Here is a 23,424-nt window from a genome sequence, read left to right on the forward strand (position 1 = left end):
GTGGGTTGATGACTCAGCCATTTCTTATTTTAATCTGGTGACTAAACTACAGTCCACTTAACTTGGCTAGATTGTACACCACCCTGCACCATGTTGCTCCTTTCTTTGACCTCAGTTTGGATTATGTAGTTACTCACTAAAGCCATTGGAAGGAGGAATTTAGAATTCCTAGTTCAGTGTTTTAGAAGAAAGTTAGAAATACAAAGATTGGGCAGAAGACTTCGTTGCAAGACATTAAAGGGTCTTTTATAAATAATCACGTATTATGGCATATAAAAGGCAGTTGAAAAAGTTACAGTATTTCTACTTGAGTTTGGAATAATTACTGATGTTTTGATTAGATCTCTTTCATTTTATTTCACTAATTTTAGATATTTTATGTATTTCTGAATGTGGCAAATTAAAATATGTTTCTCATTTAAAAAAACTGATTGCATGAGTTGGATTTTCATTATGTTCCATGTGTTTCCAATGGACAAATTCAATTAAACACAGAACCAACATTCTTATACTTGACTCTGTGTTTGCCATTTAATATGTGGTCATATATATTTCCTTTGATTGATGCACAGGCCTTAATGTAATTATACTGCTTTTCCAGAAGCTCTCTGAAGCCCCTAGTAGCATCCCAGTTGGCCTCTGAGAGTTTTAATCTCTGTCATGATAGACTGGCTCTGCTGTGAGCATTATAAAGACTAAAATTTTTTTGTTTTATTTAAATTTTATCTCATAGTGTGAACTAAGATGAATAATAGCTTTCTAAACATCTTCAGTGAATACTGAAGAAATATTTATTTCGTTGATTGGAAAATGAAAAAAACTAGAAATGAGGGCCAGGGAGATGGCTCAGTAGAGTAAGCAAGGGCCTGAGTTCAATCCCTGGTTCTGCCAGAAACAAAACAAAACTCCCCCCCCCAAAATTAGAAATGAATGTATTATTACTTTGTGCATTAATATTTATCTAAATTATGTATTGCATGTTATATATTAAATGCATGTACTTAGGTACCTCTTTTAATTTCACCTCCTAGCTTATACGGTAGTAGAGTTTTGCCTATGAGGAATGGTCTGTTTCAATCATGTGTGACATAAATATACCTTGGGGTTTGTAATCTTGAGCAAGTCAACGTAATCTCTTTGTGTCTTAGTGTCCTTATTGATAAACAGAACATGATAACAGCACATTGCTTATTCATTGGTAAATGTGTTAATATCTATAAAACCCTTGGAACCACCATTGGTCATATTAGACCTCTACTAGTTTGATAGAATTCTGTAAGCACTGATTAACTCCATGGGACTTATAATAAGTATATATTGTATATTGTAGGAAAAATGTGTGCTGCATATCCTTTATGTTAGTAAAATTTATAGCAAAGTGGTATACAGATAAATGTGCAGTGGTATACAGATAATATACAGATAAATGATTATGGTTATCACTGTATGATGCCACCTCCACGTTCATCCCTGAATCTTACAGGTGGTTCTTCAGCATATGGATAATGTCTGAGCGTAGCCTGTAGCGACACTCTTGGTATCCTATCCAGAGTTCCTGGGCCAGTGCATCTATCTCACAGCTGTTGTGGGTATTGGCTGCTAATGACTCACACCTGTATTTTCCTCTGGAGACCTGCTCCTGGCTGACTGCAGTTGTCTGGACCAGATACGTCTGGGAGCTATGAGCTCAGGCCCCAAACCCTTCCTGCTTCTCAGGGTGATTCACAGCCAGTGATGATACAAGGGTGTAACACCAGCCTGCTTGCCTCTGGACTGAACAACTTCAGTGGTTCCATCCAAGCTCCAGAGTCCTTCATGGAATCAAGCCGAGGCTAGATTTCTGAAAAAATATCTTTGCCAAGATTCTTCTCCCTATCTTACTACTTTCACTCCTAGTTTCTCCTGACAGCAGTTAATTTATAATCAGTATATTAGAAATATCATCTCTATCCTCTAGATGGAATTAAATAAGGCTGTCCAGCTAAGCCAGCAATTTATCTTAGTCCACTTTCTGTTGATATAGCAGAATATCACAGACTGAGTAATCTTTAAAGAAGAGGAATTACATATCACAGTTCTGGAGGCTTGGAAGTTGAAGGTTGAGGATATGCATCTGATGAGGACCTCAATCTGTAGAAAGCATAATATGGCGAGACAGCACAAGCATGCCTGCTGGGGGTCTCTACCTCTTACATATCATCAGGGCCCCTCTTAATGTTTCAACTAACCCCTAATTACTTCCTGAAAGACGTACTTCCAAATACTATGAACATAAATTTGCAGATTAAGTTTTCAGCATTTGAATTGGGGGTGAATACTTCAAACCATAGCAGAATGCCATCAAATTATTGCCGAACTAACATAAATGGGACAGAAAGAAGCCTTGGTGAGCATTGGGTGGTTCTACTTTTTCAGTTCTATTCTCAATTCATAAAAAGTATAGTGTAGTTAGGACTCTTACGCAGAATCTGGAAACATTCTTTAGACTTTAGTCTTACCCCAGTTCTTTTTCACATACGGTGACGTAAACGTTGAGAGAAATGACTTAAGTTTGATGTTCTTCAATATCCTGTCTGCCACTTGGTGCTAGCATCTTTGTTCTTTCTCATCATCTGTTCTAGATTAGAATTCTATTCCATCCTATAGACTTTCATTCTGAATTTTGCAAAGGTTTCTAGCAGAAATTACTGTTGAGAACATTTTTCAATTTCTGAAAACCATTTCCAAAAAGCACAATTTTGTTTTCTTTTTGACAGGAGCTGATAATATCCGGAAATACTGGAGTCGCTACTACCAAGGATCTCAAGGGGTAATATTTGTATTAGACAGTGCTTCTTCAGAGGATGATTTAGAAACTGCTAGAAATGAACTGCACTCAGCTCTTCAACACCCACAGTTATGCACTTTACCCTTTTTAATATTGGCCAATCATCAAGACAAGCCAGCAGCACGCTCAGTGCAAGAGGTAGGTCTCTTTATTGTGGTGGCTTTTGTTTACCTTGTTGTTTATTGGACTACTGTTACCGTACTGGAATCTAGAAAGACGTTTATTTAGGGATGTGCAGTTATGCTATTTTGATCTTGAAACTATGGTTCTTTTAGAAAGCCTGGCTCAGTTTGATAGTTTACATACTTAATCCTAATTGAAGAATACTGTACAAATTGTTTTCTAACTGTGTTTGAAAACCTGCCAATGTATTATTCTCATCTACTTTGAAGGGCTAAAGGCCTATTTAAGGTTTTTTTTTTTTTTTTTTTTTTTAACTCCATCAATTTAATTCATTCTTCTCCAATTTTTCAAATGCATTGTGTGCATTCCCATGCATCCCTTGCCTTCAGATGTCATGTTCCTATCCCTCTGAAATGATTGCCCCCTGGGAGGAATGGGGCTATCATCCAGGCTAAAATTTGATTTCAATTTCAAGTCACTAAGTACATTTGTTTTTTTTTGGTTTTTTGTTTTTTTTAATTTTTTGTTGCTGTTACAGGGGATTGAATTCTTTTTTTTAATATTTATTTATTTTTATTTATTACATTTATTTATTGTGTGTGTGTGTGTGTGTGTGGCCAGCTCAGCCCACCAGGGGGCGGGGCTGGCTGGCATGTGGTGCTGGGGATCGAACCGCGGTCCCTGTGCTTTGCCAAGCTTGTTTCAAGTAGGTGCTTTAGACCACTGAGCCATCTCTCCAGCCCACTAAGTACATTTGAATAAGAGTCCACTCTTTAATTTTCTCATTTTAATTTTGTAGTTTATATTTTTCCTATAGAAGCAAATAACTCTGAGCAATTAGTATTTTGTTCAGCCAAGCTTCTAATTCATGGTACTAGAGTAATAAGATAGTGTTTAAAACTTAAATAATACTGCTTTATAACCTAAGTACAGTGAAATGAAAACTCTAGGTATATCTTTTTACACCTGTACTTTTGAGTATATATTCTTCAACTCCTTCAGGACATTGTATGCTTCTTCAAGAGGCCTTGGAATAAGATGATTAACAGGGACAACATTGCCATTTACTTTGAAAAAATAAATGGGAAGCCAAAAACCTATATGTTTTAACTCCAGACCTCTCGCACAGGTGGTGTGTGACCCATATCAAATAACTTTGTTCTTGGGCCTGGCCTCTGACCTATAAAATGGGAATGATGTAGATTATTGAAATTCAGTGGGATTATTTGGTTAATTTACTATGCTGTTTAAAATATGGAGCAGAAAAGGGACATATAATATAGACAGTTTTCATAAATTTTTTTAAAATTAATGTTTTGTTATTAAAGTTCTTATCTGCCTTTAGGCTTCTCATTGGGCACTAAGTACTTAGTACCCTGTTATTTATGGGTTTTGGAGAAATATCATTTAGTAATTTAAAAGTAATTAAAAATAAGCAGAAAAGCTTACAGAGTCATTATTGTGTACATCTTGCATATGTAATAGTGAAAACTTCCTCAGTTGTTCTGAAGAGCTTAGGTAAATCTTTTAGTGTTTCACTATCAGATTTTCTGTCTAAAAGGAATATTGTAATACACAATGATGGATTGCTATATGTATAACTTTTGTTTTTGATGTAACATGCTTTGTTGGAAATACAGTGTTATTCTGATTGTTATTGAGGAAATTGTATAGTTATAAAATACAGATAATATAAAGCATGTCATACTGGTATGATATGCAACAGATATGATATATTTATAACTTGAAATCACTTTTTTGCAAGTTATTTATGATATCTGATAATGGGTATTTTCTTAAAAGAAACTTTTCTTTAGACATAATAGAATGGAGACAAATGTGTTATTTAACCCTAATATATGATTCATAGTAATCTTATCTGTGGGAAGTAAAGACTGCTATGTTATGTGAAGGAAGCTTTTGGCAGCTAATTGTTTCTGAATATTCCTTGTGTAGTTTAGCTGGCTGTCTATCCTAGGAAAAAAGCAAATGCAGCTCTGACCCATTTTCTGTGATTACTTTTTGCCCAGCGTAGTGGTACACACCGGTATTCCCAGTGCTGGGGAGGCTAAGCTAGGAGGATCACTACGAATTCGAGCTGTATAGTGAGATTCTGTACCAAATTAAAAAAAAATTTTTTTTAATGTATTTTAGTACAGGGACTATTGGGTCTTACTTCACAGATCTGACTCATAGTGATCCTCCTGTCTTCAGTCTCCCAAGCCCTGGGATTACAGTGCACACTACCACGCCCAATCTCAATTGGTGGCTCAGCACGCCCTGGAGGCAGTGGTGAGGCCAGATGGCTTGCTGGGGATCGAACCCTGGTCCCTGTGCTCTGCCTAAGCAGGTGTTTTAGTCCTCAGAGCTATTTGGCTGGCTCTGTACCAAATAAATTAAAGAAAGAAAGAAAGAAAGAAAGAAAGAAAGAAAGAAAGAAAGACAGACAGACAGACAGACAGACAGATGGCTTTAAGTGTAGATTGATCATAGCTATGGTTTGAAGACAATTGTAAACTTACATGTAATGAAACATTTGTGATTGATTTCTTTTTAAAATTAAGTTTATTGGTACATTTTAGGTGTATATAATCACATTCATCATAGGAAATTTGTACTTCTATGATATATCTTAATACTTTTCTTTCCCCCTTCCCCTACCCTCCCTCCAACCCTTCTTCCTCCTTTTCATTTGTATCAATTTTGAAATTAATTTTCCTTAAACATTTTTGTTATAGTAAAATTTATGTAGTGTCATTTTCAAAACTGGTTTAAGTAAAACATTTTTACTTTGGTTGTATAAACATGTACAGGTTTGGGCCAGCCAAATAACTCAGCAGATTAAAGCACCTGCAAGAAGGCCCAGGGGCTGGGGATTTGATCCCCAGGCCTGCTGTGCCGGCCCCACCCCCAGGGCATGTTGAGGTGGCAGTTGAGACTGTGCATGGTTGCACAAGCCTGTAACCCCAGCTCTTGGGAGGCTGTAAAAAGGTGGATCGCTATGAGTCCGATCTAGTAGTGAGACCCTGAACCCCCTTAGACCCTTCCCTAAAAATAGAAAGAAACAAATAAACATGTGCAGGTTCATGTTAACAGTTTGAGTAATTTATCAAGGTCCAAGGACAAATACCTTTATAGATCTTGAAGTATGTCGAAGCATAATAAAATGTTGACATTTACTTTGGAGTTGCCCCAACAGGAAAGGGAAGCCCCCATCTTTCCTATTTCTTGATGACAAAGAGGCAAAGAGGTTTCTCTGTATAGTGTATTATAATGCTTTGTTGAAATATTCTCAGGAATGTATTAAGAGTTAAGTCAGTATGTTATTGTCAGCATAAAATGGAGATGTGGATCTGAACCACCAGTGTAAATAATAATCCCAAACTGTTTGGGCTTAGGCTTGGGTAGAATATTGGGAAGCATGTAAGCCCCAGGATACTTGAAATATGTTTAGGCACACTCTTCCTTTTAAAATTTCATTTATAACAGCACTGGATCTGTGTATTTGTGTACAGTTTGTGGGATTTTCAGGTGTTTACAAGAAGGCATTTTACTCTGTTTTAGGCAAAATTCTGTTAAGAGTCATGAGATACAATCAGCTTACCAAAAAACTCTGACCAACCCGTTCATACAGTTAAAAGTTCTCCCTGAAATGAAAATTATTACACTTGATGGTTTATGCAAAAAATGGGTCATTATTCTGTCACTAAAGTTAAATGTTAAAGAGTTCATATGTTTAATGAGGATGTCAGAGTATTACTGACTTTACAAGTAGATGGGGGCCGGGCAGATAGCTCCGTGGAATAAGTGCTTCCCTGGCAAGCATAAGGGCCTGAGTTCAATCGCTGGTTCCAAAAAATAAAAATAAAAAAAAAAAAGAAAGGAAGGAAGAACATTCTCCCAAACTGAGAGGAAATTTAAAATATGAAGCTTAAGCACTTTTGGGGCCGGGGAGATGGCTCAGTAGGATAAGCGCTTGACTGGCAAATGCAAGGATCTGAATTCAATCCCCAGTTCTGGGGGAAGAAAAAAAAAAAAAGTAGATAAATTCCAGTGAAACTCAGGCATAAGAATTACCACAGGATTTCCATGGAAAACTAAAAATCACCAAGAAGTTAAATTTTGAGTCCCTTCCCCTAGTATGAATGCTGCTATATTTCTGTGAAGCACTGAGTTAAGAAACAAAGCCAATGGTTAAAATTGCTATGTAACCCACAGTCGAAGGCAATATGCCCAATTATTTTGTTGCCATTTGAGAAGTGGATTCTTGTTTATAGTATAATTTACCTTTAAGATTATGTACCTTGGGAATTATAGTATACTCTTATGGAGGTTTTTTTTGTTGTTGTTGTTGTTTTGTTTTTGTTTCTGAACAAGTATAACTTAAAAATAGCAAGACTGAGGGAAAGAACACCCTTTATTTGCTGTCTGAAAGCCAAGCAATTCTTGAAACAGCTGCTTGTTGTATTCACTTTGGGGAGGTGTAGTTAACACAGTTTTCCAGAATTCACTTGTATCAGCTATTTTTCTCTATAGAAAACATACCAGAAAAATCTATAATTATGCCAAGCAGTCCACTTGATCTGGTTGGGGAAAATCTGGTGTAATTTAAAAGATAAAGCTATAAAATGAGAAATCTTAAGGGCAAATAGACTGGCTTTTTATTTATATTGAATTGTAATTGTATCTAATTTGTTTTACAACTCCCATGAGAGAGCATACTTCAGCTCTGAAGTTATTTTATAGGTCAGGAAGATTTTATGAGAAGTTGATGTGGTAGCCAATAAATGCAATAAATATCCTATTTTCCCTTTACACAGTTGTTGACTGTGGTTCTTTTACCTCTTAACTTTTTAAAGTCTTATTTTCATTTTGAGTATTGCCATAGCTTATGAAGTGACACATTTTGTTAATGTTAAAGAAATAGTCCATATTTTTAGCACTCTCATCTAATTTGATATTTATCCATATCCTTAATCCATATTCTTAAAGTTAAAAATAACATTTTCATAAATACTATATCAAATGTATTGTGTTGTAGAATATTTTCTATTAAGGCAAATATTAATTGAGAAATATAAAAACAGGTTATTGAGGTAGAATTTTAAGATTAAATGGCTGTTGATTGAATAACTTATCAAGAAATAAGCACAAGAAAAAGCCAGATTTTAAATTAGGGAATCAAAATTAATGTTTAAAATTTATAATTAGACTATCTCTAAATGTTTACATAATTGAAATTTAGCTTATTATGATACATGGAATGTGATGTTATACTTATATAGAATATGAATGTGAGAAAAGCACTTGAAATAATTTTTGAAACACTATAAACATTACTGACTTCAAAATTCTGCTTCATTTTGGCTGTAAGTACTTAGAAGGGTTTTTTGTTGTTGTTGTTTTTCTGTATTTTAGAGAAGGGTCTACAGGGTGTTCAAGGTCTTTCTATTAGATTGGACTCCCCTGTTTACAGCCTCCCAAGAGCTGGGATTACAGGTGTGTGCCACCACTCCCAGTCTCAATTGCTGTCTCGGCGCACCCTGGGGGCAGGGCCGGCAAGGCAGGTCCAGGGACCCCTGACACCTGTGTCTGCCTAAACAGGCACTGTAATCTGCTGAGCTATTTGGCGGCCCTTACTTAGAGTTTTTGAACAATGCATTTAATACTGCATCAGGGGTAATTTCAGATTTTATTTTCTAGTCTGGATATTTTCTGAAACAGTGTTAGTATGTTTTTATGGTATTTAATTATCACATTTAATTGTGATTCTTATAACATTTCCACATTATGTACTTTTTTCTCTTTCTTTAGTATGTGCCACCAAATAATAATACTTTAGTTCAAATTTTTTTTTATTTTAGACTTACAGTGCTTGACAAGCAATCGTCCCTTTTTTTGGTAGCTCTATGAAGTAACAAGTATCTTCTTGGATTTTACATGACAAATCTTTTATTAGAAAAGATTGGTAAAGTCCTACAGATAACCCACTATATTATGGACTACTGGACTATATTGGATTATTTTGCTGAATTCATGCACCTACAATATTTAAATGGCTCTGGAATACCCATCTCTGACAAAACGAAACAGAAAAAGGGGATATAAATGAAAGACCATTTTGTATCTGTATATACAAAATAGTTAGGATAGATATACAGCTACTTTCTCTTAATTCAGTGAGAAGAAAGATTTGTACTAAAAGTGTTTGGAAGGGATATCAGGTCTGCGTCTTGTACTATGAATAACCACTATGAAGACAACAATATGCAATGTTTTAATTATTGAAACTGTCCTACTAATTGGATTTGAAACTGTCTCATTGCTATTTGTTTCTCAATAAAATTAATAAAGATAAATTAAAAAATGAAAAAAGACTGGTAAAATCATATAAGCTATTTAGATTGATATAAAATATTACTTCTTACATATTGAGAAAAATGTATTTGTAAAATAATCTTTGTGAAGCATCATCTACCTTAAATCTTTTTTTTTTTTTTTTTTTTGTATTTTTATTACCTTAAATCTAGGAGTTTCCAAGTACCTTGACCTTTCTCTTGGCAACAGTTTTGAGTGCTGATTTGATTTCACAGACAGCAGTGTTCATGCTTGTGGGGTGTGCAGCTTGGATGGCCCACATGGGATGTGTAGTTATTCTAAAATGATATGAGATTCAAATTATTTTTTGTCCATTCCATGCTGTTACAGTTAAATCCTGAGGAAACAATGAAAGAGTTTGGAAGTGAGTTTTCCACTGAATGTGACTTAGTTATCTCTTTAAAAGTTTGCCTGTCTATAAAGAAAGATAAATTGGCTATTTTTCATTAGTTGCAAAAATGTCATTATAAGTGTATTTTAAAGAGCAACTTTTAAACTAAGAGTACTGAAATCACCAGAATATTTTATTTATTCTACATTCATTCCGTTTTTATGCGTATTCTTACAGAAAAATAAGGAATTTGGTTGATTTCCCTGTTTCTACATTTGTTCAGCTTTATCTCACCGTTCTCGCATGTTTCTTGCTTCTTGCATGTACTCGGTAATATGACGAGTATGTGTCATCCCTACTGAAAACTAATGGCATTCTCATTTGCAAATGCATTATATGAGGAAGGTCCATTTGAGCAAGAAAACTATTTAGGAGACGAAAAAAAATATTTGAAAATATGACAGCATACCTGCAAATAAAAGTCTATTCATTGTATTTTCTTATAAACTATTTTCAGCTTCTTATCCTTTATTAAGTATACATATATCATCATTTAATGTAAACTCGGAAGTGTTTGAAGCCTTTTGCAAGCTTTACTCCCATTTGTTTTCCATATCCAGAGATTTCACTGTCCTGTTCTCTTGCTTGTCTTTGCAGAGCTTCTCTGCAGATTGACAGTTCGCATCTTCAGGTTGCCCTTTTCCTTTTGTTGCTCAACACAAACCAGAGCAAACTGCTCATATATTTTTCATGATGCCTCTGTTAAAAACATTAATATTCTTAATTTCTTCTGCAGTCAAATGAAACTGAACAGATCTTATATGCTAATGTGTTTGACAATTGGATTCACCTGTCTTAGTCACATCCGTGTACATCCACTTTCTGTAGGAAAACCACCTTATGTTGTGTTGTGTCTCATAAGGACATTTTCCTGTGTTCCCATGGCTGAATTAAATACTCCCTTCTGATTTCCCCTGGTATGCAGGACTTACTAAAATCATAATAATTGAAGTTGATTGCTAAGTTTTTTGTGGCGTTTTGAAATAGGGCTCTGTATGTAACCCAGGTTTGCCTTGAATTTGCAGTGATCCTCCTGGCTCAGCTTCCTGAGTGCTTGGCTTATAGGCGTCTCCCACCGCACCTGGCCCTTGGTTGCCTGTTAACTTTTTTGTTTACCTTTTGTGATGCAAGCCTTTGAAGGATGGGAATTATGATGTGTGGTGTTTTTTGTTTTTTGTTTTTAACTTTCTTCTGAGTATGTGCTGTTTGAAAGAATGACTACTTAGGGATCTCATCTCATCTCACGTACTTTCCTACTGGACTCGTGCTGTCAATGTTGTCCAGATTTTTGAACTCTGATTTTACTCAATCTCATTTATCTATTTTGAATATAAAGATGTTTGTTTTCCCCTGTAGTAAGACCCTCTGATTATTGGGAATCATATTTCCATAAATCTTTACCATTCTAATGATGCTAATAGTTTTTAAAGACTTCACTTGTAATATTTCATTTTATATGTTTTCATGTACTTGCATTTTTTATTTTCCACTGTAGAATCTTGTTTAATAGTTTCTACCCAGTCACTATTTCCTTCCCAAAATCCCTCATAGAAAGTGGCAGGTCATCTATCAATTAATATTCTTTTAAACATTTAAAAATAATTGCCTGTTTGATTTGATACCATTGCAAGCTATCTTTACCACTTATGTTTTTCTTGTAGCATTTGGTACATAATGAAACTGTATGGGAACATAGTTGAGAAGGCTTTGATGTACTGATTGAATTTATTGAAAGCATTTAGCCTTTAATATAATTTTGTTACTTTAGTGCAATTTAGATGAATCTTTAAACATTATTTTTTAAATTTTTTTGTTGCCAAGAATGCAAGGTTGATAGGCAAGTATTCTACTGCTCAGCTAAATCCCCAGCCCTCTTTAAATATTCTCACTTGTAACACGTTTTTCTTTCTATACATACTTTATATTTCATAATACTGATAACTAAGAAGTTGGAGAGTAATTTTATTAACCAATATTTTTGTTTTTGTTTTTCTTGTACCGGGGATTGAACTCAGGGTCTTGTGCATGCTGAGCAAGCACTCTACCACTGAGCTACAGTGTCAAGCTTTTTTTTTTTTTTTTTATGTATTTGGTGTAGGGTCTCACTGCACAGCTTGGTGATCCTCCTGTTTTCAGCTTCCCCAGGGCTGGGATTGTAGGCATGTACCACCATGCCCAGACTTGGTAGCCAGTTTAGTGCACCTGGGGGTGGAGCCGGTGTGGCATGTGGTACCAGGGCTAGAACCCCAGGCCCTGCGCTTGCCTAAGCAGAAACTTAGTCCCCTCAGCTATCTCACCAGCCTGTTGGTTTTTCTGTAGTCTTTATAAAACAATGTGGATTTGAATAGTTATATTGGTGACCATTACTTTGTTTCTCAGTTTTGCTTTTTACAAAAATGAGTACTTCCTTAATCTTTATTAAGTAAAGGCAATGAACGATTTTGAAGCTGAAGTCAGCAGTAGCATTTTTTTGCCCTCAGTTCCATTTATTTATTTATTTATTTTTATTTCCAAAACAAAACTCATTCACATATTCTAAACACTAAAAAGTTAGTAAAGTATTTGTCAGGTTAAATCAATTTTAAAATAGATACATAGTTAATGTCAGTAAAGTGCTTTGAAGATAAAAAGCACAATAAGCGTTAGTTATTATCATTATGATAATTATTATCATTACTTTTATTACATAGTGTCTGCTTTAAAATACCCTGGGTTGCTCTGGGATGGCTGAGCCTAATGAGCAGGCTTAATCTGCTGGATTTTATACAGAACTAAACATATAAGACATGATACACTATAGAGGTTTTTCTTCAGTAGACCAAGAGATGTTTTTATTCTTTCTCCTAAAAATAAAATTTCTTTTGATTCTGTAATGACTAGCATTGGAACTTTTTTTTTTTTTACATTTATTTCTTTGTGTGTGTGTGTGTGTGTGTGTGTGTGGCCAGCTCAGCCCACCTGGTGACAGGGCTGGCTGGCATGTGGTGCTGGGGGATTGAACCACGGTCCCTGTGCTTTGCCAAGCTTGTTCCAAGTAGGTGTTTTAGACCACTGAGCCATCTCACCAGGCCCCCCCCCCTTTTTTTTGAACTTACTTTGAATGGTTTGAACATTTTCTTATGTAGTCTTCAAGTGGATGTCTATAGATCTTATTAAAAATTTCTAAGAATGTAGACACCGATTTCTGTTCAGAGACCTTTATGTCTTAGTTCTGTTTGAGTTATATAGAGCTCAAAATTGTGATTTTCATATATTACAAATGAGGATAGAACATAGTTATGGGAGGAATGTATGGAAGCTTAATTAATTCTTATTATAAAATGGAAAATTCTGCCTTTGGGTATTTTAAAAAGTCACTGATTATATAATGTAACCCTAATAAGAATATTTTAAGGAGAATTCTTTAGATTATTCTTTGTAGAGAAGATTTAAGAATAAAGCATTATCCTCTCAATGTAAGTACACAGACTGACATCAGAAGTCATAAAGATGAAGGAAATTCTGAAACATTTTAACAAGCACATGTATGAAAGTCAAATGTACTCCTACTCTCCAAATCAGAAGGGCACCAGTGACACGTCTGAAGAAGACATTCCCTAATATTATTGCAAATTAAGTAATAAAAGACCTCAAGAGAATGAAAAGAGAAAAGGTGCCTGGAGCCAATGAATTACAATTGACAACCTAAAGGCAGTTGAAGAACCAATTGCTAGAGTGATTGCAATGCTATTCATGGTGTGCAACAGCCAGAGCACACCAGAAAGCTGGGACAATGACCTCAGTTCAGCAATATTGCTTCAGAAGAATGCTTAGAGGGAACTGGAAGAGCCACTGACCCCGAGACCGATTTCCAGGCAGCTGCACAAACTATATACTGTAATTAAAGGTTTTGACCAGTAATCACAGCAGAACCAGACTACAGAAAGTCTGGGGAGCCAGTAAGGCTTATAATGAGGTAGACATCTTTAATTCAAAGCATGAAAAGAGCAGGTAAGAAAATCAGTTCATTTCTGGCAGTGACTTCTAAAAAACGTGTTAGAAAAAATATGCAAATCACATATTTTTTTTACCATCTCCCCCTAAAAACAAAAGCATACAATAAAAAAATAAATGTTCTATTTTGGGAAATTGAATACTCTGCTACTAGAATTGGAAATTTTCTCCTTAATACTTTGTTTTCCTTATCTGTGATTTACATGTACCGCTGATAAAGCAGAAAGCTTGACATTCAATTCTACAAGTAGACTAAATAAATACCCTTGGAAGAGGTGTGTCTCCACCACACATAGGTTCTGGTAGAAATGAAATGTCCACACCTGAATGTTTTGTCTACTGAACCTCCTGTCCCTCTTCTTTTGTTTATTAGAATCTACAGTTTCTCATTCTTCTTTCTTTAGTAATATCTCTTTTGTGAATTCATTACTTTGTCACACTCTAGATATTCATATAACCACCTTCGGTATTTATATTTTCAGAGAAGGGTTACCTAATTTTGATTGACCATGTCATGTAGACTTTTAATACCAACAAGAGGGTATGCTACCAGAGTCTAATGGAGAAAAATAACATCTCATTTTGAAGATTATCAGGTAGTTTGCTACTGATTGGACTTGTCGTAAGTTGCAATAAGAAAGACTTAAATTTGGTTTCATTTTGTTTTGTTCAGCTCTATAAATTAACACATGGGGCTGTGTGAATTCAGTTGTACTGAGCACACAGTATATACTGTAATTTGAGTTTCGCTCATATGACTCCTGAAACAAGATTCTGAAGTTTAAAGTAATGCTCTCTAAGGAATGTTTAGATGGTAAATGGCTTCACAGAATAACTGGAATCATTTTCCTAAAAGAAAAGCTAAAACCAGTTAGGCCTTGTGTGAAGATGGCTCTCCATATAAGTTGCTAAATAATATGGAGGTTGCATAGTACAGTATAATTTTTAACATGTAGAATTTATTTTATTTTATTTGTATTTTAGGGAAGGGTCTATAGGGTGTACAGGGTCTCACTACTAAATCGGACTCATAGCCTCTTAAGTGCTGAGATTACAGGCATGCACCGCCATGCCCAGTCTCAGTTGCTGTCTCAGTGCACCCCAGGGGTGGGGCTGGCATGGCAGGCCTGGGGATTGAACCCCCAACTCCTGCACCTGCTTTCAGGTGCTTTAATCCACTGAGCTATTTGGCCAGCCCTAACATGTAGAACTTATAAAATATTATTTAGTTTGGACTGTGGTTGTGAAGCCACTACAAGTCTTTACTGAGAGAGGCTACAGTGGATAGTGGACAGTCTAGGCAAGGACTTATTCTACTGAGCCATCTCCCTGGCCCCACATTTCTTTTTTCAGTTTTTGTTTGTTTTTCTTTTCTTTCTTTCTTTTTTTTTTTTTTTTGTTTGTTTTGGTGGAACTGGTGATTGAACTCAGTTCTTTGTGCTTGCCAGGCAAACACTTATTCTACTAAGCCATCTCCCCAGCCCCTAATCAGATATTTGTGTTTTGAAAATCTGTAACGTAAGTATTGTTATATGTTGTTGTTTCTGTCTTTGCTGCTTTTTTTTTTTTTGCTCTTGTTTTTATTCTTAAAAAATAAAATTACAGGGCTGGTGAGATGGCTCAGTGGTCTGGAGCACCTACTTAGAACAAGCTTGGCAAAGCACAGAGACTGCGGTTCAGTCCCCCAGCACCACATGCCAGCCGGCCCCGCCCCCTCATGGGCTGAGCTGGCCACACACACACACACACACATACAAATAAATAAATAAAATTTAAATAAATAAATAAATAAAATTATAATAAAAGAGAAAAATGGAATCAAAATGTATTATGTAAATGTACTTACTCCCTGAGATCAATGTAAACTTCATGTACTGCAAGGATGTACCAATAAAACGGAAATTTAAAAAGAAAACAAAGGGGTCAGGGAGATAGCTCAGTAGAATAAGTGCTTCCCTGGCAAGCGCAAGGACCTGAGTTCAATCTCCGGTTCCACCAAAAAGAAAAAAAAAGATTTACATTTTAATCAATTCTAGAAGTTGCATTTAAATTAGTTCTTATAAAATTTATGGGAAAATTGCCTAAATACTTGAATTATTTAAATGGGTGAGTAGAGATTCATAAATCTAAGCCAGTATATTTTTTGCATGTTTTGAGCAATTAAAAATGGATGCCAGGGGCTGGTGAGGTGGCTCAGTGGTCTAAAGCACCTACTTAGAACAAGCTTAGCAAATTACAGGGACCGCAGTTCAATCCCCCAGCACCACATGCCAGCCAGCCCCGCCCCCTGGTGGGATGAGCTGGCCACACACACACATAAATAAATAAAAAATTAAAAAAAATGGATGCCAATTTCCCATGTGTCTTAGTCATTTGTTGCTGGAACACAAGACCAGACAGACACCATTAATTAATTAATTAATTCTTTTTTTTTTTTTTTTTTCAAAACCAGGGATTGAACTCAGACCCTTGCGCTTGCCAGGGAAGTACTTATTCTACTGAGCCATTTCCCTGACTGACACCATTAATTTAAAGAAGGCAGTCAGTGCTCTGGCTCACCTATTCAGGGGTCTCAGTCCACAGCCAACGACTGGCTCAAAGGCAAGAAGGGCATGGGGCAGGCATGGCGGAGGGAAGCTGCTCGGGCAGTGGCAGCCAGGAAGGGCTGAGGATGGAGCTAACCCCTTTCGCACGTGACTTCAGTGATCAGCCCTAACCTCCCAATAGTACATTTAGATAGAGAACTTCCGCAATCTGATCACCTTCTGAAACCCATACTTGTGAACACCAAGGCCTTAGGGGACATTGTATATCTAAATCTTAACAAAGTAGTTTTATATTAACTTTGATGTTTTTCTTTATGCTTAAGTTGGACTACTATTTATGTATGTTTCCTAATTAACACTAGTTCTTTTCAATGAATGTTATTATAATTAAGGTCATTTTTTTTTTAATTTTTATTCATTATTTATTTATTTATTTTTTTTTTTGTGTGTGTGTGTGGCCAGTTCAGCCCACCAGGGGGCGGGGCTGGCTGGCATGTGGTGCTGGGGATTGAACCGTGGTCCCTGTGCTTTTGCTTAGCTTGTTCTAAGTAGATGCTTTAGTTAAGGTCATTTTTTAAGGGAAACCAAAAGTTGAGGTCACTAGTTGCTTATGCAATAATCTTTTTTTCTTTTTTCTTTTTTTTTTTTGTGTGGCCAGTTCAGCCCACCCTGGAGGTGAGACTGGCACAGCATGTGGTGCTGGAGATCTAACCACCTTGCCTAAGCTTGCCTAAGCAGGCCCTTTAGACCACTGAGCTATCTCACCAGCCCACAATAATCTATTATTATTAGCAGAAACTTTTTTTTTCATAATTTTATTGATAAACAGATAGCAATGAGACAGATTCAAATCAAATCGGTAGGACAGTTTCAATAACTAATACACTGCATATATTCTTCTTAGTGGTTAATTGCTGTACAAGATGCGGACTTGAGATCCTATTTACAACAGAAACTTTTAAATAACATGGTCATCTCTTTTTATCTCTCCAAAGCTCTTTGTTTTCTTTTCATTTTAAATTTTAAAAACTGTCAATTTTCTGAACTAGAGAAATAGTCTTTTTTAGTAATTCTGAATGTTGTTGCTCTTTAATTATTTAGACTATTAATTCTAGCAATACAGATATAAAAAGTATATTTTGTTAGATTTATGCTAACTGTACATGAGGCCCTATACATTGCAGTTCATTAACATAACATATTCAATAGGAATTTGTGATTTTATTATTTTATCTGTTCAAAACAGAATTTTTGAAATCCTAATTTCTTTATTACTTACTTTTTTTTGTATTCCAGTCAAAGTTTTATCACATAGTTCTTTAACTATGATAATGCGAAACTGGAATGTGTGCTCTTTAATGATATGTCATATTTCTAAGATGTTACAGCATGAGATATGGCTCTATTTCCTGGGTTTATTTTCACTGTACTTACTTTTAGAATAACATGTTCCTCCAGCACAGTTTATAAATATGTATAAGTTTATAAACAATCATAATTTAAATTACATGATCCATTCATTCTTTGTCAATGAATATTAAGTGACTAAAATCCTATAGAATATTTCTGTCATTTTTATTTTATCTCATGGACCATTGTACAGTCTTTAAAAATTCATGCAAACTCACTTTAACAATCTGAATGACTGGTCTTATAGCTTAGTGATTAACCAGTCCTCACAAGGCCTTTGGTTCAGTCCTCAGTACCCTTCCCTTTAAAAGGGACAAAAAGGTACACAAGTTAAACGAAGCTGTTCTAATTTCTACTCATGTATCTTGTTCAGTGCTTTTAAAAATTTGTTCCAGGCCCTGTCTAAATTACCCACGCATGCTCATCCTGCCTCGGCCTTCCTCAGTGTGGAGATGAGAAGCACATACCCCTCTGCCCGGCTCCCGATCAGGTCTAACTTAAGGTTCTCAGTTTTAAGCCAGGCTGTTTTATTACCAAATTTTTATATGGTAATAAAACTTAGAAACTCAATGAACTTTTCTTAATAGTGTAATGAAATACAGACTACATTAATTGTCTGAAAGACAGTATTTTTAAGGCACTGGGAGAATAATATAATCAGTTAAATAATAATGTATTCTCTAACTTGTCATAATTTCAGTTTTAAAGACTTTATTGAGTCATAGGAGAAGAGGACTCGGGAATTATGTGTTCTGATTTCACAAGAGAGATTAACTCATGTGAAGTTATGCATGTAAGTGGTCACATGGTTAATTTTAAAACATTAAGCATTTAGACAAGTATAGAAAATAATACAATGAATACACATCTGTCCACCAGTCACCCAGATTTTGTGAGTATTAGTGTTTACCGTGTTGGTTTTCAGTCTTTTCAATAAAGAGCCCACTCGTACTAGATGGATGCACTGCAAGCCTTCCTCTTGGCCTTTCTCTGCCTGCCTCACAGCCCCACAGCTTCAGATGCTGCCGATATCTTGCATTTGACATATGTTTTTATTGATGTGCAGTTTTATACTTTTGATGCATATTCATATTTCTCTGAATAATAACCAGTAATGATTTGTGTGACTTAAATAGCCTCTCATAGAATATTTTTTCAAATTATAGTTTTTAGATTATATATGTGAATCTAGGTCATTCATTTTCACTGATATAGTCAATTCTAGGAAATGACTGACATAATTTTATTTATTCCCTTACTGATCAACCTTAAGTGATTTCTGGATTTTTATGATCATAAAAAGTTATTGAATATCTTTGAATGTGTTTACTTGTGTATGTGCACACTTTCCAAGTATATGTGTAAAGCTGAAGTTACTAGGTCATAAAATACACATGTGTTTAACCTGATGTATCATTAATTTAGTTCTTTGGGATTGGAAATGATACTAAAATTCAGAGATTCAAACTTTCTGGATTTAAATCCTTTTTTCTTTTTACCAGTGGACAAATTCAGATCTGTTTCGTCTGTAGGATTGAGGTGACATGATCTAGAACCTACCTCCTGACTGAATGGTGAGGATGAATGAGGACTTGGCATGAAAGAGGCCTCTACCCGTGTTCACTGTCTTTTCCTTCTTTCCTGTTCCTCTCTTCTGGCAGGACTGTTATGAGGATTAAATTTATTAATATTCACTAAGATTCTTAGAGCAGTGTCTATGGAATATGTAGTGTGTGGGGACTGGGTAAAATTTAGAGAAGTGGAACAACAGCAAAGAAAACATTCAAATTTGCCACAACATGCTTACATACTTTTTTTTTTTTTTTTTAATGTATTTAGGACAGGATATGCAGGCTCTCACTATGTAGATCAGACTCATAGTGATCCTCCTGTTTTCAGCCTCCCAAGTGCTGGGATTATTGGTGCATGACACTATACCCAGTCTCAGTTGCCGTCTCAGCCTGCTCCGGGGGTAGGGCTGGCACTGCACATGAGGAATCGAACCTCAGTCCCTGCGTCTGCCTAACCAGGCACTTTAGTCCACTCAACTATCTGGCCAGCCCCGATTACATACTTTTGAGGAGGCTTAAAGAATAAATTCCTACTACAAGGAAAAAAATAGTTCAATAAAAACAAAAAGGTAGGCCAGGGAGATGGCTCAGTGGAATAAGCACTTCCCTGGCAAGCGCAAAGGCCTGAGTTCAATCCACGGTTCCCAGAAAAAAAAGGAGCAAAGACATGTAATTCTTACTACTTTTGTAAAATTAAATGTGAGCAATTAATTTCACTTTTATTCACATATATAATATTTGTGTTAAACGTTTGTATTTTTCTTCTATGAAGAACCCAAGAAAAGCAAAGATCTTTTGGTGTTTGCATTTTTAGAGATTTTTTTTCTAAACCTTGATCTCTATTTTTTTTAACTTGATCTTTAAAATGTTTCAAAGATATCATTCTACCTTGTTTCTTCTATATGACAGGTTTTCAGTGCTCTTAAATTAGTAGCATTATGTTTAAAAAAAAAAAAAGGAACAGCAACAAGTATAAAGTGTTATACTTTAAAAAGCATAACAGTGTGGGAGAGTATAGAACAAGGTACGGGCCTACCTGCAGGTTTCTTTAGGCTCTGCCCCAGAAGCCCAGAAATCTGCCTTTTGTAGCATGTCACTTGTGTGTTCTCATGATGTGACTGACAGCCTTGTTGTTATGCTGCTTGAAGGTCCACAAGGTTACTGGGATTATTTTAGAGTGTATGGCACACCAGTTCTTTTCAGATTTAAATAGAATCCTCAAGCAGTAATGGTGGATTATTACTTTTAATTGCTTTTCCAGTGTTTTGGGAAATATTTAAGAAACCTCCTAGAAACTGGATTTTCTGGGGTATGTTTTTGTTTTTTAAAATTTCACAGATTTGTTGTAAACATCCAAAAATTTAACAACTAGTAGGACCTGATTAAAACGAACTAGATAGTTAAAAAATGAAAGCAGGGTGTAAGAGGAAGAAAACCTATCATCTTATCTCTGTACCCCCTTATAATAAATCAGACCTGTGTGTTTTTAACAAAAACAAGGGTGTGCTTTCTCCCTCCCTTCATTCTCAGTTTCTTTTGATCATTGATCTGGGTGACCCCACGCTCAGGGTTTTTTCTTCATTTGACATGGACAGAGTTTTGAAGTCTAGCTCTCCTTTGGGAGTCCTGGGCAGTTCCACTTGACTAACCTGTGATCTAATGAGTAGCAATGCAGTGGCCATTCTGTGCGCTTTGATGGAGCATGGCTAGACAGAGTGGGAGAAAGCCTCATCCGCTGAGAAAAAAAGAGTCAGAGCGTCGAACAGTGTGAAAAAGACTTGTTAGCCCACATTAGTGTGCCTGATTTACTTCACAACAGGTCAGGAAAGGCCAGCAGCACGGTTGTTGTTAAATTGCAAAGTTCAAAATCCTGGCATTAGAAAAAGCCTTCAGAGCTCTGAAAGCTATTAATTCCAAAGTTGGTTTTAACTCACCTTTGAATTGTAGCAAACAATGTAGCCTCAGACTTTCCTCAGTCTTGCATATCTTTTTGAAATAATTATGTGACCCTAAATTCTTTTTCACTTCTGAAGTGTTTAAACATCCTGTTATGTGTGGCCTATTTTGCAGTGGGCTTGCACAGGAAAAGGGACCCAGCTGAGCAAGGTTGTTGTGCTTTTTATGCCCTGTGCGTGACCCTTAATCAGACACTCACTTTGATTGGGAAATTCTGTATGAGTGTGCCTGGGATTTCCTATCCTATTACCTGGATGTAGCTCTTCAATTTGTCCCTGCCCATCTATACCTCTGTGTATGTGTGGATATATGTACTTGCTTGCCTGTCTTCCCTATAGAGTACAATCACAATGTTAAATGATAAAACCAAATTAGGTTTGTAAAGTCTTTCTTCCCTCTCATGCTTAAGCTATTACATTTGACATCTTATTGTTGTTGATACCTTTAAGGTCAGAGAATAGATTTGTTTACCAAAAGCAAACAAAAAACCCTCCACATTTCTGTATTATATGTCTCAGGTTACTATAAGAGCCTAAAAGTAATCTTGAAAATAAATTTTATTCCTTTAAATTCAAGTTGGGAGTTTAAGAAATGAATTTAGTTACTGGTCACAATTCTTCCTTTACTTGATTATCATTTTTGTAGACTAGCCAATAAAAAAATCTACCTATGAGATTAAAGAACATTTGATAGTGCCAGCTTCTATTTATTTTATTTAATATACATAGATGAGTGTAAAATCATATGTATGTAAAATCTAAAATATTGTGTTTGAGATACGAATGGAAACCAAAACACATGGTGGTGTTACTGACCCTTTGTGATTTATATTATCTTAAATCTGAATAGCTAGGACTTGCATGAGGAGTATAAAATGTTTGTAAGTAACAGTGCTTCCTTCATACTATAAGCATTCCTAGAGATGGTGTGGCCTGTTCCTACAGCCATGATTTTTGTGCTCTGGTTGGCTTTTAAGGAAAATTTCGTTTACTAGCATAAACATACACTATGTAAACTATACATACATAATAACCAGTATGTAATATTTTACTGTTATGACCTTAAATGGCAATGGAGTCCTAAATTCTTCTCCCTATGCTATAAAATGCTTTAGACCTCATCGAGGACAGAGCCATAGAAAAAATATTTCTTAGCTCTTAAAAAGCATTTTAACTCTTGACTTGATACCACTGTTAACCTTTTTTCAGTCTCACAGCTATTCCAGAAATAGGGAATACTACTGATCATTTTTTTTTAAGATGGCAAATTTTATTGGGCAGTGATCTTTGCTTTGACTGTTGATATATTCATGGGTAGCTAGAACAGCTCCTTAAACATGGTAGATTCTCAGCAAATACTTGTGAGAGAAATACATTAATTTAGTGAGTTTGGCTGGCCCAGCAGTTGTACCATGTTCTGTTGGACAACACTGAGTGATCCAGACCAAGTCCCTGTCCCAAGTAGGTAGTTTTTAAAACTGCAAGAGAACAGTAGTTCATAATTTAGAAACAGATACCAAGAGCCACTCAAATGATGGTAATAAATTATTTTTAATATAGTATTTCTGGGGCTTGGTAGATGGCTCAGTGGAATAAGCGCTTCCCTGGTAAGCACAAGGGCCTGAGTTCAATCCCCAGTTCCTCCAAAAAAAGAAGAAAAAAGAAAAAAAAAAAATATATATATATATATATATAGTAATTCTGAAAATACATTACGTATTTTTAGAATATTTAAGAGAAAATGTTAATAAAGTCTATAGGTGAATTACATACACTAGTGTTCTTGTCATTAGTTTAACTTTATATAGTCTTTGTATCATTTTTATGGTACATTGGATCTTAGTTGCTCATTTTCTTTCTTTTTTTCTTTTTTTGATTTATGTATTTGGTATAGAGTCTCACTACATAGTTCAAACACATAGTGATCCTCCTGTTTTAAGCCTCTCCAGCGCTGGGATTACAGGCATGCACCACCATGCCCAGGGATCAAATCCTGGTCACTGCACTTATGAAAGTAGGCGCTTAGTCCACCGAGCTATCTTGCTAACCCTTATTTTTATATTTTATTCTTGAATCTAAAAATCTAATACTGTCATAAAGTACCTCTGACAAAATTTAATGAGAATGATTTTGTTTTTCTCCGTAGTATAATATGCAAAAGCACATTTAGCATATTGGGAAAATGTGCCAATTTTAAGACAGTTGAAATAAGAACTAGGTTCACAATCTG

General features: G+C 35.6%; 1 protein-coding gene across 1 annotated transcript in view; it reads left to right on the forward strand.

The window, feature by feature from the left end:
- Nucleotides 1-23,424, forward strand: part of Arl15 (ADP ribosylation factor like GTPase 15) — a 505,974-nt gene that overhangs the window by 257,047 nt on the left and 225,503 nt on the right. Inside the window, exon 4 of the mRNA XM_004623100.2 lies at nt 2,757-2,965. Coding sequence (XP_004623157.1) covers nt 2,757-2,965 — 209 coding nt within the window. The remainder of the gene's footprint in view (nt 1-2,756; nt 2,966-23,424) is intronic.

This window comes from Octodon degus, unplaced genomic scaffold, assembly GCF_000260255.1.
Source record: "Octodon degus isolate 3935 unplaced genomic scaffold, OctDeg1.0 scaffold00001, whole genome shotgun sequence".
Lineage (NCBI taxonomy): Eukaryota > Metazoa > Chordata > Mammalia > Rodentia > Octodontidae > Octodon > Octodon degus.